This window comes from Tamandua tetradactyla, chromosome 6 (genome assembly GCF_023851605.1).
Source record: "Tamandua tetradactyla isolate mTamTet1 chromosome 6, mTamTet1.pri, whole genome shotgun sequence".
Lineage (NCBI taxonomy): Eukaryota > Metazoa > Chordata > Mammalia > Pilosa > Myrmecophagidae > Tamandua > Tamandua tetradactyla.
Window position 1 is genome coordinate 110,958,883 of NC_135332.1, and position 16,881 is coordinate 110,975,763.

Sequence of the window (16,881 nt, forward strand, 5' to 3'; positions counted from 1 at the left end):
TAAAGTTACTTATAATGAGCAAGTTAAAAACAATTTTTTATACTTCATATAAAGAATTTTTAAATTTCTCACCTAGTCCCAGACCCACGAATTCATCAGCAGCCTGATCTTTTGTTCCAGTAAGAGATCCTTCTCTGCCTCGCACTGTTCCAGAAATATATCGGGGTTTCACTCCAGTTCCTATAAGCTGTGCCAGCTCCAACTGACTGATGCACTTAAGAATCTTAATTACAAAAAAGGAAGAAAACTGTGTGAAGAATGCCCTAGAAAATATTTAAATGTATGCAGTAAAGATTTTAAAGTAGGCCAAATTATAAGTCATAAAACACTAAGTGCACTGAAACCTAAATGTACCAAATTCATTTATTCCCAAACACTTAAGTACCTCAGTGATAGAATACTTAGCTTTAGTTCATTTTATACACTAAACTGCAAAGCTGAAAATAAAGCGACTATACCTCATGCCACGAATTTCCTAAATAATTTCCATCTGTATGAGCCACTGTGATAAGTGTTTTTATTGTGTCAATGTTCTTCTGTTTCATTTCAGTAATGCCAGAACTCACAGTAAGTAAGGTAAATCTTGCTAGTGCCTGGACATATGCATCTCTTTCCAGCTATAAAAAAGAGAAAGGTATGCTTATATGGCTGTAAATAAAGCAGAGTGATCTCTAATTCGCTACTGATGTACTCTGTTTACTTTTTTATTAAGTTTTAATTGACATTTCATGAATTATATACAATACCCCACATAACTGTAGGTTAATTCTGAGAAGAGGAACATAGCAGAAAAGGCATGAATTTCTAAGATCCAAAGGTAATGGAAGTGTCATATCACAGACAGATTTTATTGAATAAGAAATGAATTCATGCAGTAAGAACACATTTACTGGGCACTTTATTAAGTTCTGTGTGGACCTACAGAAACCTGATTTGTAAATCTGCAATTTTTTTCTCTACACCTGAGCTGTGGTTTTAAAGTGCACCATTCATAATTAAAAAATGCAAAATATGTTTTGAAAAACTTGGGTCAAAATTTATTATCAGACAAAGCATGTAAATTAGCAGAAGGAACCAATCACTTTCATCAAAGTTATTTACTGAATACATCAAAATTTATTATCAGACAAAGCATGTAAATTAGTAGAAGGAACCAATCACTTTCATCAAAGTTATTTACTGAATACTTTTAATACCTTATTCTTGGGCTTAGGTAAAGTGATAAAGTGCTACAAAAAGTGATATAAAAAGTATTCGTAATATGACTGAACACTCAACACGCTTAACTACAAATTAAAACTCTCATATAGGAATTCAAAGCTCTGGAAACTTTTTATAGAGCTATGATTTTAGAGAAAAAAACTGCAACCCAAATGATGATGAATTTTAGACAGATAAACAGAACTACTATTTCCATAATGGCTTGTCAGAAGCTAAATGTTAAGATTCCTTTCAATTTCACCATAAATTTGGAATAAAATTTTAATAAGTCAGACTATAAAAAGCACCATAATTTAAGTTACAGTAATGATATAGAAAATTTAAATTTTCAGATGGCCACAAAGGCAAAATTCATTGTTACCTGAATGCTGAAAATGCATGCAATTCTGATTGCACATCTTATACCTTCCAGACAGAGAGAGGCCACTTCAGTATCATCACAATCTTGCAGACCCACACTAAATGCAGCCAGAAAAGGGGTCCAGGCCAACTGGAAAAATTTAAGATTTAAAATATATCATAAAACCCAAGTGATATGGGTTAAAACCATAAAAACCAATATGATAACTACATATTATGATAATATTACATTAATAATTCTCAAAATCTTCAGAAAGCAAGAAATATGAGGAAGTCTGAAAAAAGGAAATAAGATTCTTGGCAAACTTATTTGGAAAGCACTTTTCTAGACAAAGGGGAACGATATAATACTGCCTGGGCTTCGATAGGTGAGAGAATAAGATTATAAATTCATCAAATGACTTAAGGCATATGTTAAGTGCAACATCTACAAATCATTCATATCAATAAAAAATGGGATGGTCATCACTCATAAATATTTGTTTTACCCCTGACTTCAAAACTCTTCTCTCTCTGTTAAGTTTTGTCCCTTGCAGTATTTCACTGGCTTTATTTAAAATAAAATCTTTTAAATTATTTTTCTACTTGCAACAATTAACGTACTTTTCTTTAACCTAATTTATTTATTTTTATAATCAAATTTTTTACATTGAGGCATCAGTGACATCTCTGGTTCTTAGTAGGGCAATATTTTCAAAATATATACTTCAATAAAATATTTCTTCATTACAGATTATGGAAGTCAACAGATACTTAATAAAATTTTTTATCATTAATAAATGAGACTAAAAGGTATAGGATGATACTAACTCTATGTTAAAACTTCAACTTCTATGTGAGACTAATCAAATAGATGTTTATTTGTGCAAAATTTATAGTTTCGGTAGCAGACTACCTAATTTAACTTATATGGTCAGTTTATTTGAACACCATAATTACATAGAATTTTGAATATGGAGTGAGATCTTGTTGGTTTGTACAGGTTAGTATGATGCCCTGATACATCCCAGAGTAAACTGGGCAGATGATAAAAAAGTATTTACGAAGTCCTGTTGAGGGACTGGAGAAAAATGTGGCAATAGTAAACATCCCCACCTGGGGAATTTCTGATATTTTTGCAAGGACTGGGGACAACAAATTTAATAGGCCAAGCCCTCGATATTGGGGCTTGCTCTTATGAAACTTATTCCTACAAAGGAGAAGCTAAGACTACTTATAATCATGCCTAAGAGTCACCCCCAAGAACCTCTTTTGCTGCTCAGATGTGGCCTCTCTCTCTCTAAGCCAACTCCGCAGGTAAATGCAATGCCCTACCCCCTATGTGGGACATGGCTCTCAGGGGTCTTAATCTCCCTGGCAACCTGGGACCTGACTCCCAGGGATGAGCATGGTCCTGGCACTGCAGGATTGAGAAAGCTTTTTTGACAAAAAGGGGGAAGAGAAATGAAACAGTATAAAGTCTCAATGGCTGAGAGACTTTGAATTGTGAAGTCATTCTGGAGGTTATTCTTATGTATTATATAGATATCCCTCTTCAGTTTTTGGTGTACTGGAGAAGCTAGAGGGAAAGCCCTGAAACCACTAACCGTAATCCAGTAGCCTTGATTCTTGAAGATGACTGCATAACTATATATAGCATTTATGGTGTAACCGTGTGATTGTGGAAACCTTGTGGCTGACACTCCCTTTATCCAGTAATAAGGATAAGATGAGTAAGAAAGTAAAGACAAAATAAATAAATAATAGAGGGTATGGGAAGTTTTAAGTATTCTTTTTTATTTTTATTCTTATTTTTATTGTTTCTGGAATAATGAAAATGTTCAAAAACCGACTTTGATGATGAATGTACAACTACATGATGTCATTGTGAACCATGATTATATACTTTGGATGATTGTATAGTATGTGAATATAACTAAATAAAATTGCATTAAAAAAAAACAATTTTACCATTAAGGCTATGAATATCTAGTGAAGTTGTAATATAAAACAAAGAACAAGCTACTTTTCCACTACTGAAAATCCTGCTATAATATATATATGTGTGTGTTTATACATATCTCAGATAAATATATAGACAGATAGAAGCATCGAAATGTCTGATCCTGATAGGTGTTATTATGAAGTCATCATTGAGCAAAATCATCAATCCATATAACCATATAGATGAAAAATTATTTATACCAGGAAGCTAGCTAAAGGACTGTAATGTAATTTTAAAATAATCTGTAAATGTTTTAGCATTACTAAGGAAAAGTGAATAATCTAGAAAATTGTTCCTAACTTCAGAAAGTTGAGAATTAAAGTTTGTGCTTCTGTTTTTTAATTTTTTTTTAATTTTATTTATTTTATTTTATTTTTTACATGGGCAGGCACCGGGAATCGAACCCAGGCCCTCGGGCTTGGCAGGCAAGCATTCTTACCTGCTGAGCCACTGCGGCCCGCCCAAGTTTGTGTTTCTAAACAAAGGAACCATAAACCACAATTCCTAGATTCTAGTCCTAGCTTCAAACCTCACATTGCTTCCTCTGTAATGCTTGAGCTGCCACTGTGGGTATGCTGTGAGAAACATATGAGGTACAGTATTTTTCAAGGACCCCATGAAAGTAATAAATAGTACATTTACTTATAAGAGGTAGAGCATCCATTTGCAAATCTGTGTTATATTTCAAACATGAAGAAATACAAATAGTTCTTAAGCCAGTGAAAAATGTTAACTATCATGAATAAACGATAATGATTTCTTCTATCAACTGATAACTAAATAATATCCAGGGGGCAGTGAAACTGTGTGCTCATAAACTGCACAAATCTTTGTGAAGTACAATTTGGCAAAATGTAAAAAGACAATTAAAACTGTTCATATCCTTTGACATTGTAATTCAGATTCTAGAATATACCACTCATTCCTTTACCCAACCAAAACATGCTTGTTGAACACTTACTACAAGCCAGGAATTACACTAGATGGTGGGAATACAAAAATGAAATGAGATGGTGCAAGGGTAGTTCAGTGGTAGAATTCTTGACTACCATATAGGAGACCCGGTTTCAACTCCTGGCCCATACACTTCCCCAAAAACAACAGCAACAACAACAACGAAAACAACAATAAAAAAAAAATCAACAAATGGTGCTGCAATAATGGGATAGTCACATGGAAAAAAGAATGAAATATGACCCCCCACCATACAGCATAGGAAAAAAAAAAAGTAAACCAAACAGGAAATTCTGGTCATCTACATGACAGAGTGAGCTGCTCAAGGGCTCTACCCACTGCAACTGTTTAAAACAAAAGCAAAAGCTAGCAAAATCATCTTTCTCAAAGCTTAAGAAGACAGTACAAGGATTGCAGTAACAAGGTGTGGTGGTTTAGAGTGATATACCCCAGAAAAACATGTTCTTTGAACCTAATCCATTCCTGTGAGTATGAACCCATTGTCCTTTTGATGAGGTCATCCAGGATGGGTCTTAACAATCTCATATTATTAGAGTCCTTTACAAGCAGAATGAAATTCAGACAGGGAGAAAGAAAGCCACTAGAAGGAAAAGCTGAAAGTCAGTAGAACCTGAAAGAGAAGGGAGAGGCCAGGAAAGGCCACCAGATGCATTGCCATGTAAAAGAGGAGCCCAGGACCAACGATCACCACCAGCCAGCCCCAGAATGCCAGTCTTCAGGAAGAAAGCATTGCCTTGATTTGGATTTTGACTTAGCCTTAAACTGTGAGCTAATGAATTCACATTGTTCAAACCAACCCATTGAATGTTATTTGCTTTGGTAGCCAAGGAAACGAAAAACACAAAATCACAGGGCAAGTGCCAAATCAAGAAAAAGGCAATGTGAAGATTTAACAGCTCACCTGGACAGTTTAGAAAAGAACAACAAACTAACTCCAAAGCAAATAGAAGAAGAGAAATAACAAAGATTAAAGTAGAAATAAACAAACTGGAGAATAATAAAATAATAGAAAGGATCAACAAAACCAAAAATTGAATCTTTGAGAAAATCAATAAAACTGACGGACCCCTGGCTAGACTAACAAATTGAAAAAGAGAGAGGACACAAACAAAACTAGAAATGAGAAAGGGGTCATTATCACAGATTATAAATTTTAAAAATCGTAAAAGAATACTATAAACAACTATATACCAACAAAATGGACAACCTAGATGAAATGGACAAATTCCTAGGAATTACCTATACTAACTCAAGAACAAACAGATCTCAACACACTAATTACAAGTAAAGAGATTCAATCAGTCATCAAAAATCTTTCCACAAAGAAAGTCAGGACCAGATGACTTCATGGGTAAATTTTATCAAACATTCCAAAAAGAACTACCATTCTTTTAAATACATTCAATGTATTTAAACCTTACATTTGGATTAGTCATTCGTTCTTTCGGGGTAAGTTTTAAGTTGAATTCTGCTAAAAACTCTTCCAAAACTGAGGAAAAAGGAGAGTTATCTAACTCATTTTATAATGCTAACATCACTCTAATGGCAAAACTGGATAAAGATGCTACAAAAAAGGAAAATACAGCCCAATCTCCCTAATGAACATATATGTAAAAACCTTACCAAAACACTAGCAAACTGAATCCAGTGGAACATTAAAAGAAGTATACATCTTGACTAAGCGGGGTTTATACTGGAGAAAATCAATCAACGTAATACAGCACATTAACAAATCGAAAGGGAAAAATCACATGATCATATTGATTGTTGCTGAAAAAGCATTTGACAAAATTCAGCATCCTTTCCTAATAAAAACACTTCAAAAGGTAAGAAAAGAAGGAAATGTTCTCAATATCATAAAGGGCATATATGAAAACCCCATAGCCAGCATCATACTTGTATTAGAAATACTAGCTGAAGCAGTGAGACAGGATAAAGAAATAAATGGCATGCAAAGAGGAAAGGAAGAAATAAACTTTCATTATTTGCAAATGACATAATCTTAAATTTAGAAAACTCTGAGAAATCTATAGCAAAGCTACTTGAGCTAATAAACGCAGCAAAGTAGCTGGATATAAGATTAATGTACAAAAATCAGTAATGTTTCTATACACAAGTAATGACCAATCCAAGGAGATAATTAAGGAAAAAATTCCATTCAAGTAACAACCAAAAGAATCAGGTATCTAGGAATAACCCTAATCAAGGATATCAAGGACTTGTACACAGAAAATTATCAAAAAAATGTTAAAAGAAATGGATAGGAAGGTTGAATGTCATTAAGATGTCAATTCTACTCAAATTGATCTACAGATTCAATGCAATACTAATCAAAATCCCAACAACTTACTTTGAAGACTAGGAAAAACTGGTTATCAAATTTGTTTAGAAGGGAAAGAGACCCTGAATAGTTACAGATTTAAAGAATGAAGTAGAAGGACTATCACTTTTTGACATTAAAATTTACTAAAAGCCACAGTAGTAAAAACACCATCCTATTGGCATAAAGACAGACCAAAGACTACCTGAATAGAATCAAGAGTGTAGAGATGGACCACCAAATCTATGGACAACTGATTTTTGATAAGGCCCCACAAATCCAGTGAACTGGGACAGAACAGACATTTCAATAAATGGGCATAGGAGTATTAGATATAAATAGCCAAAAGAATGAAAGAGGACCCCTACCTTACACCCTATACAAAAAATTAATTCAAAATGGATTAAAGACCTAAATGTAATAGCACCATAAAACTTCTAGAAGAAAATGCAGGGAATCATCTTCAAAATCTGTAACAGGTGGTAGATTCTTAAACTTCACAGCTAAAGCACAAGCAGAGAAAGAAAAAGTAGGTAAATGGGAAGTCTTTTTTTTTAAATCAAGAACTTCTGTGCCTCAAAATACTTTGTTTAAAAGGTGAAGGATGCAACCAATTCAAGGGGAGAAAATTTTCAAAAACCACATATTGGATAAAGGCTTGATATCCTGTGTACATAAAGAATTATACAGCTCAACAGCAAAAGAACAAACAACCCAAATTATAAAATGGACAGACGGTATGAATAGACATTTTTCTGAAGAGCAAATACAAGCACATGAACAGATGCTCATTTTCATTTTAATTCTCTATGGCTTGGTGTAATGCCAGGATACATCTCATCATGGTGGGCTGATAATTAAAAAGTACTGGTAGAGTCCCTTGAGGATACGAAGGTGTGTGTGTGGGGAACTATATGTATATGAAACCATTAAATTCTCCCATCTGGGGAACCCCAGGTACCCTCTCAACCACTGGGGACTCCCAAGAAAATAGGCCAAGCTCTGATTTTGAGGCTTGCCCATATGAAACTTATTTCTATAGGGGAGAAACTAAGACTACCTATAACAACGCCTAAAAAGTGCTTCCAGAAAGCCTCTTTGTTGCTCACATGTGGCCTCTCTCTCAGTCCAACTCTGCATGAAAAAATGTCCTCCCCACATGTGGTTTAAGCCATTCAAGAGTAAAACTCTCCCTGACAATGTGGGGCATGATTCCCAGGGATGAGTATGGCCCTGGGACCGATAAAGTTTTACTGACCAAAAAGGAGAAAAATGTAATAAAATAAGGCATCAGTGACCAAGAGAGATCAAACGGAGTCAAGAGACTATTCTGGAGGCTGCTCTAACGCAAGCTTCAGTCAGATACAGCTAACTGCCATGATTTGCTAAACCCCAATCAGCATCATTCCAGTTGACTCTTAAAACACCTAGGGCTGGAACTGAGACTATAAAGGTTTCACACACTAGGATTGCCTTCCTGGAACATATAATCCCCGGAGAGTTCCTGGGTCAGATAAATCCTGAAACTCAGAGAGACCAACCTCTCCAGGATTATCAGTTAACTACATCCCCTTATCCTTTAGTGTAGAAACCTCTTTTCAAGATGAGAAAGTCAAAACAGGGATTGCTGAAAGATCCCTATAGATTGGGAGAAGGATTAATGGAGAAGGTGGAGGTATAACAGAGAAAATGGGATTTAATAAACGAGTATGGCTGCTGAATTACTATATTAATATTTCTTCTAGCCTCCAGTGTTTAGAGTAGCTAGAAGGAAAAATCTAAGCAATGGAATGGTAACGCATAACAAACTCTGGGATCTGTTCTTCAACTACTTGTTGAAGTGTGCTTTGAAAATTATTGCTTTTTTCTTTCTTTCCTTTGTATATATGTTATATTTTATGATAAACAAACACATTTTAAAAATTAAAAAAGTTGTACCTTGTGGTATCCTGGCTGTATCTCCCCAAATCCCTCACTGGATCTGCCCTGAACTCCCAATGTGGGTCCTGGTACCAATTAGGAAAGAGCAGAGTAATCCTCTTGCACATACTATGAGCATGTATGTCTGTGCAAATCTCTCTGGTAGCAGCCTGAAGGTCTGAACCAAGATGTTCACCACAGGCTTGCCATCGCAAAACTTGCCCTGCAAGTAGATGACAGCTCAGAGTTGTACAGAACTCTGTAAGAGAACAGTCAAATCACTGCTGCCTGGGACAAAAGATCTGCTGGATTTGGAACATACAGTGCAGTGCCAAGGATCATGATGAAACACTGCTTCCTAGGGACAAGTGGAAATTCCCCCATGTAAATGGGGGAACTCCTAGGGTCACACACATGTCTGAGACAAGATACATGCACAAAAAAGACCAGGAAGGCCCATACACTTGTATCCTTGGAAATTCTCTAACAGCTAAGCTCTGAAAGGGAGCACCTGCACAGGCCAAACTACAAACTGCATACTGAGAAAAGTGTTTTTTCCTTTTTTCATTTCATTAGTTCCTGATATTCAGGAAACCATTGTCATAACACTACCTAAATACAGATTTAATGAACAGATGACTCAGAGTCCACATTCCAGTGATAGTATATTAAAATATCACAATGTTAAAGTTTCAACAAAAGATTACAAAGCTGTCAGAAAAACAGTTGAAAGTATCTATAAATAGGTACTCAAAAGTTTGTGAACAAAAGACCTTCCCTACCAGAATTACAGGTTGAAAAGAAGAAATAAAGATCCTCAGTAAAGGTAAATAAAAAAGTAAATGCAAAATCCAATAGTATTACCCAAATCAATAGGCCATGCCCTCGATCATGAGGCTTACTCTTGTGAAGCTTATGTAGGTAGCAGAGAAGCTTAGACTACCTATAGGCATGCCTAAGAGTACTTTTGGAAGACCTCTTTTGTTGCTCAGATGTGGCCTCACTCTCTGTAAGCCCAACTCTGCAAGAGAAATTTCTGCCCTCCCCACTACATGGGACATGACATCCAGGGGTGAAAGTCTCCCTGGTGATGAGGGAGATGACTTTCAGGCATGAATCCAGCCCTGGCATCCTGGGATCAACAATTCCATCCCGACCAAAAAGGGGAAAAGAAGTATAACTAATAAAGTATCAGTGGCAGAGAGAGTTCAAACAGAGTGGAGAGGCTACTCTGGAGGTCGCTCTTATGCAAGCTTCAGGTAAGCCTTGCTACCTATCATAAACTGTCAAATTCTAACCAGGACCATTCCAGTCAATCTTAAAGAACACTTAGGGCAATATATAAGATCCCACAAGGGTTCCATGCACTAGAGTAACTTTCTAGAAACCTACAACCTCCAGATGGGTCCCTGGTCCAGATAAGTCTTGAAATCTAACCCAACCTCTCTAGAACATCAGATAGTTCATCTTCCTAATGCATATTAGTGGCAGACCCTTCCAATATGAAAAATTTAGAATAGCCATAGCCCAAACACCCCTAAAGAGAGGGACAGAGAGATCAAAGGTGATGGTGGAGCTATACAGAGAAGACAGGATTTAACAAATGAATATGAATGCTGAATCATTAAACTTATACCTCTTTTGGTCTCCAGTATCTTAGAGGAACTAGACGTAAAAACCTAAAATTGTGGAATTATAACCCATGTCAAATTCTGAAATATGTTCTACAACTAATTGTGGTGCTGGGCTTTGAAATTTATTGTTTTGTATATATGCTATTTTTCACAGAAAAGAAGGGAAAAAAGCTGATTGTGATGGTAAAAATATATTTATTCCTTCTAGCCTCCTATATTCTGGAGCAGCTAGAAGGAAAAATTTGAGAGGATCATATGGTAGCCCATGACAAACTATGGGGGATCTGTCCTGTAACCACTTATTGAAGAGTGCTTTGAAAACTATTGCTTTTTTATTTCTTTGCTTTGTATTTATGTTATACTATTCAATAGAAAGGTGAAAAAAATCCAATAGTATAATCTCAATATATAACTTTACTCTTTAATTCCTATAAATCAGAATACAATTAAACAAGGAAAAGATTTATTTCCTGACAAAGAAAACAGAAGAAGATAACGTACATTGTGGGCCAAAAACAACATAAAGAGGAGAATGGAGGGATATGGGAGTGTACAACATATATGCTATTGAAATAAAACTGTTATCTTTTCAAATTAAATTACAGAAGTAGGATATTTAATATAAACCCTAGGGTAATCACAATTAATGTATTTTAAAAATATAAAGAAACAGAAATGGGAAAGTGACCTGTCAAATACATCACAAAAGATCAACTATATAGAAAAGGATGTTGCAATAAAATAAAAGAGAAACAAATAAAAGGCTATAGCATATATGTCATATAAAAATCAAAGGACAAAATGGCTGAAGAACTACCTTTATAGTAATAGTAATAAACAATTAACTGAATGTTAATGGATTCAACTCCCCAGTCAAAAGATGCAGATTGACAGAAGGATGAAAAAGCATTATCCAACTACTTTATGTTTACAAGTGTACCTTAGACCCCAAAGCACAAATAGTTTGAACATGAACATTTGGAAAACGATAATCTACGCAATCAGTAACCAAAAAAGAGCTGGGGCAGGTATACAAATAAATATCAGACCAAATAGACTTTGAGTCAAAAGCTATCACAGAGGATAAAAAAAGACACGATATTTTAATAAAAGGGTCTACCCACCAAGAAGAAATAACAATAAAATATTTATGCATCTAACCACAGCGCCACAAAGTACATGAGGCAAATACCTGCAAAACTGAAGGAGGAAATAAATACCTCTACAATAATCATTGAAGACTTCAATACACCACTCTCATCAATAGATAAAACATCTAAACAGAAGATCAAGAAGGAAAAAAAGAATTTGCATATTATGATAAATGAATTAGACCTGACAGACAGAAAAGAATATTAAACCCCAAAACAGCATGATATACATTCTTCTCAAGTGCACATGGATCATTCTCCAGATTAGATCACGTTAGGTCACAAAATAAGTCTCAAAAAATTTAAAAAGATTGTAATTATAAATACAAGTTGGGGAGGAAAGGAGAGAGAGACATGGAAAGGAGGGAAGGGAGGAAGAAAGGGAAGGGTCAAAAAGGAAGTAAGACAGACAGACAGAAAAAGAAAGGGAAAATTTGGCAAAATGTTAAAGGTTGGTGGTTCTGGGTCTCTGCGGTAGGAGGATATGCTGGAGTTCTCTGTATGGGATTTTTTAAATTTTTGCAACTGTTCTGTGAGTTTGAAAATTATTTCAAAATAAGTTTTAAAAAATGTGACAACAGAAACAGTCCCTTGTCTCATGAAGCTTAAAGTCTAGTGAAGAAAGAGACAAAATTTTAAAAGAAATAAATGTGTAAATACAAACTGTTAATAAGTACCATGAAGGGACCTAATACAAATTAGAGGAATCAGGTCAGAATTCTCTGAGGAGGTGACATTTAAACTGAGATACTGCTCAGACAAAGAATGAAAGAGAAGAGAGCTTGGCTTGTAATAGGAGGGAGACTGAAGATAAAAAATTTCAAAGACTGTGGTAAGCCAGTACCAGAATGCTACAGACTTTAGGGAGAAAGCATGGCCCTTTTGATGCCCTGACTGTAGACTTGCAGCTTCTGAAACTTTTGGCTTTGAACAGGATGATACCTGTTACTGTTAAACCCGGTACGGAAGATCTGCTAGATGAAGGTATCCACGAGAGTCCACTGAGCTTGCTGCTACTGGATGCTCTGGCTCTTGGAGTTCTCTGAAGAAAAGGAAATGTCCTTATATAGACTGTGGTGGTAAATGCATAACTATGTGATTATACTGGGACCCAATGATCATTTATTTAGGATGGACTGTATGGTGAGTGAATAAAACTGTTTAAAGAATAGACAAGAAAATATAAGTGCTGGAGGAAAAGTAGAGAGAGATCTACCTATTTGTTGATAGGGATACAGAATGGTACAGCCCCTCTGGAAGGCAGTGTAGTGGTTCCACAGGAGGCTAAATATAGGGTTATCATATGATCCTGCAGTTTCCTTATAGGTATATATTTGGAAGAACAGAAAGCAAGGAACCAAATAGACATTTGCACACTAGAGTTTCTGGCTGCAGCAATCATGATTTGTAAAGGTGGAGGTGGCCTAAGGGTACACCGACTGATGAATGAAAGGGAGAACTGTGGTGTATACATACAATGGAATATTGAGTGGCTTATAAGAAGGAATGAAGTTGTGAGGCAGGAAACTAGGTGAAAAGACCTTAAGGACAGTATGTTGAGTGAAATAAACCAGAAACAAAATGAACAACATTATAATGCCTCACTATAAAGGACTAACTATAATGTGCAAATTCTTAGAATTGAATTGCAGAGCATAGGTTATTGGAGCTAGAATGTGGGCAGAGACTGGACAATCAACGATCAAGGAGTACAGAATATTCTATAAGGTTTATTGTAAACATTCTTAGATGGTAAGCTCTTAACAGGAGTCACATTTATTCTAGAGTTTTAACTGTTATTTCTATATTTTGAGATTCTGAACTATTTTGCATATAACCTGATCGTTCCCTGAAACACTGGGTAGTTGTATGACACCTGAGACTCAAGAGTTCTGCAGCTCTGAAAGTCAGCATTGCTCCACAGAGCAACTGTTGATAGAACCTAAAAAAGAGATCAATCACACCGCAATTAGAGATATGGAATGAAGCTGATCAGGATAGGACTAAGGTAAATCAGAATACAGGGTAACGGATGATAGGGTCTATATTTTAAAACTTCAACTTCTATGTGAGAACAAAAGAAAGGATGTTTGTTTAGTACAAAATGTATAATTTTTGTAATGTAGCAAACAGGCATCTTTGCAGCAGGCAGGCCTTTCCCCACCCTTTTCTTTCTTGTTCGGCTGCCTCCTCTGTGGAAAATCCCCAAATCCCCTCTCCTGAGCTTCAAGAATGGGTGAAACTGCAGGCAAGCGAGGTAAGACACATTCCTGGGATAGAGACCCCCTCTCCTAGCCTTCAGGAATGGATGAAACTGCAGGCAGGTGAGGTAAGAAATTCAGGATGGGGACCCCTCCCCTAAGAGCTCATTTGCTTCTGTAACCCGCTTTGAGCCTTAAACGAATCAATTGTTTTTCCTTTAATATTGCCAGTTGCCATATTAAGCTTACCTTATCTCTAGCATGTAATACAGTCTATAAAAGCTAAGGTTACCTTTTGTTTGGGGCTCAGACTTTCGAGGTGACTCGGCTGAGCCCTGTGCCCATGAGCTAATAAATCACTTGCTTCCCGAAACTACGGACCTTTGATCTTGTCCTATTTTAATTCTGCAGAACATTCCTGGAGGCCTCCAGCCTTGTTCCCGGTTTTCCTGCTATACTTCTGGGGGCTCATCCGGATCTAAGTGGTGGCAACATTCTCGCAGTCCTCGCCTGCAGCAGTGATGCACCCAGACAGGAGACCCAACAGAATTCAGTGCCGGCACCGGGATTTTCCCATTATTTGAACTCCTGACCTCCCTGGCAGGGGTGGTTTTGGGAACCAAGTGTCAGGAGCACTGCCCATCTGACTGGTAAGCACCTGAGTATGTCAGGTTATCAGCCCACTTGTAGAAGGCCAGGGGCCTGAGTAGTAGCGGGACTTGATCAATCCCCAGAATTCTCAGAGTACTGGTCTCTGTCCGGAGAACCATGGGAAATGGAAGTCTTCAGTTTCGGTTTTGGGAAGGGCAGTGCAGGAGGAATGTCGATCAAATGTGTGTGACTAAGTGAGTGAATGGAAGTCCTGGGCCATTAGAGCCGAATACTAGGCCACGAGTAAGTTCGGATTCTGCGAGTCTGTGGTTATTCTCATACAGTTAAGGGTGGGCAACCCCAAAAGGGGCGCCAGTCAGGGGTTTATACTGGACCACCAAAGCCAAGAGGTGCCCAACACCCCTGCCAGGGGACCGGCCAGGCCGAACAAAGCACTAGATTGTCTAAAATCCCTTTGTTGTTTGTCTGTAAACCCTTCCCCCCTAATCACTGGCTCCGCCGATATGGGGGAAGGGTGGGGAATCTAGTAAGACACTGGTGCGGTGCATGATGTCCAACTTTAAGAAGGCTTTTACTGATGACTGGGGAATCAAGCTGACCCCTGTTCAAGAATGGCCCACTTTGGGGTAGACCGGTTATCTGAGGAAACTTTTGAGTTAGAGAAAGTAGAGGCAATTTATAGTATAGTGTCACAGACGCCTAGACACCCAGATCAGTTTCCCTACATTGTCACCTGGCTGGAGGTTGCAAAGAAGCCAGGGTGGATAAAAACTTGCGTTGATGGACAATGCCAGGTGTATCTCACCCAAGTGGTGGAGAAGTCCCAAAGAAACCAGGCAGCAAGCCTAAAGCCTCAGTTTTATCCGGTGTACCAGAAGAAGAAAACCCGTGCCTTACTTTGCACCACCAACACCTGTGGCCCTGCAGAGCTTCTGCACAGTAACCCCCAACCTCCCCAGCAACCCAGAGGTACAGCCTGAGGCTCCACTGAGCCCAGTCATCCCTGGAACCCCTAAGACACAGCAACTGCAGCCCCAGCTGGGTGTGGCTGCTCCACTCACAACCATGTCCTTAATGCCTCTGAGAGAAACCCGAGGACCTCCCTATGTCGATGCCCAAGGAGACTTTCAGGAAGGTAGAAGAAACTTCATATATGTTCCTGTTCTGGTTTGCTAGCTGCCGGAATGCTATATACCAGAAATGGAATGGCTTTTAAAAAGGGGAGTTTAATAGGCTGCTAATTTACAGTTCTAAGGCTGAGACAATGTCCCAGTTAAAGCAAGTCTACAGAAATGTCCAATCTAAGGCATCCAGGGCAAGATACCTTGATTCAAGAAGGCCAATGAAGTTCAGGGTTTCTCTCTCAAGTGGAAGGGCACATGACAAACACAATCAGAATTTCTCTCTCATCTGGAAAGGCACATGATGAACACGTTCAGGGTTCCTCTCTCATCCGGAAGGGCACACGGTGAACATGGTGTCATGCGCTAACTTCTTCTCCTGGCTTCCTGTTTCATGAAGCTCCCCGGGAGGCATTTTACTTCTTCATCTCCAAAGGTTGCTGGCTGGTGGACTCTGCTTCTCGTGGCTATGTCATTCTCCTCTGCTCTCTCTGAATTGCTCTCTGAATCTCTTTTATTCTCTAAAATGTTCCCTCTTTTATAGGATTCCAGAATCAAGACCCACCCAAATGGGTGGAGATATATTTCCCCCAATCCAGCTTAACAACCATCTTCATTGGGTTACATCTCCAGAGAGATGATCTAATTACAGATTCAAACATACAGTATTAAATACAGATTATTCTGCATTTACGAAATGGGATTTGGATTAAAACATGGCTTTTCTAGGGGACACACATCCTTTCAAACCAGCACAGTTTCGTTCACTTCTACTGACCTGCTAAACTGGAAGAATCATACGCCGTCCTACACTGAGAGGCGATGGCTAACCTGTTCCAGTCCACTGTCCAGACCTACCAGCCCACCTGGTTCAACAGCAACCACCTACTTGTAACTCTCCTCAGCACTGAGGAACATCAGTGCGTGGTAGCGGCGGCACGGAAGCACCCGGAGGAAAGCACCCCCAATGGCACCTTAAACCCAGCCCAACACTCCAACTGCAGTTTTCCGGGAAAGGACCCAGAGTGGGACCCAAACACTGATGTGGAGCTGCAGTCCTTTCAACAGTTCCGCGAGGCCCAACCCCAGGGCCTCCGGAAAGGCAGCCAAAAGGCCACCAACATGACCAAGGTCAAAGAGGTCTTACAGAAGCCAGACGAGCCCCTGAGTGAATTTCTTGAGCAATTGATGGAATCCTTCCACCAATACACACCGTTTGATCTTGAGGTGTCAGAGAGCCAGATGCTAATAAATGCCATTTTTGTAGGACAGGAAGCCCCTGACACTTGGTGTAAGCTCCAAGAAGCTACATGGGTTTGCAGGCATGAACACAAGTCAACTGACAGAGGTGGCCACAAAGGTATTTGTCAATCAGGACCAGG

The 16,881-nt window shown here is 38.1% G+C and overlaps 1 protein-coding gene across 3 annotated transcripts in view; it reads right to left on the reverse strand.

Annotated features, from left to right (window-relative positions):
* Positions 1–16,881, reverse strand: part of ARFGEF1 (ARF guanine nucleotide exchange factor 1) — a 227,310-nt gene that overhangs the window by 36,128 nt on the left and 174,301 nt on the right. For all 3 annotated transcript variants that reach the window (XM_077166936.1, XM_077166935.1, XM_077166934.1), the window contains 3 exons: positions 1,583–1,711; positions 459–617; positions 73–223 (listed from right to left, as the gene is read on the reverse strand). In XM_077166936.1, the coding sequence (XP_077023051.1) occupies positions 73–223; positions 459–617; positions 1,583–1,711 (439 nt within the window). The remainder of the gene's footprint in view (positions 1–72; positions 224–458; positions 618–1,582; positions 1,712–16,881) is intronic.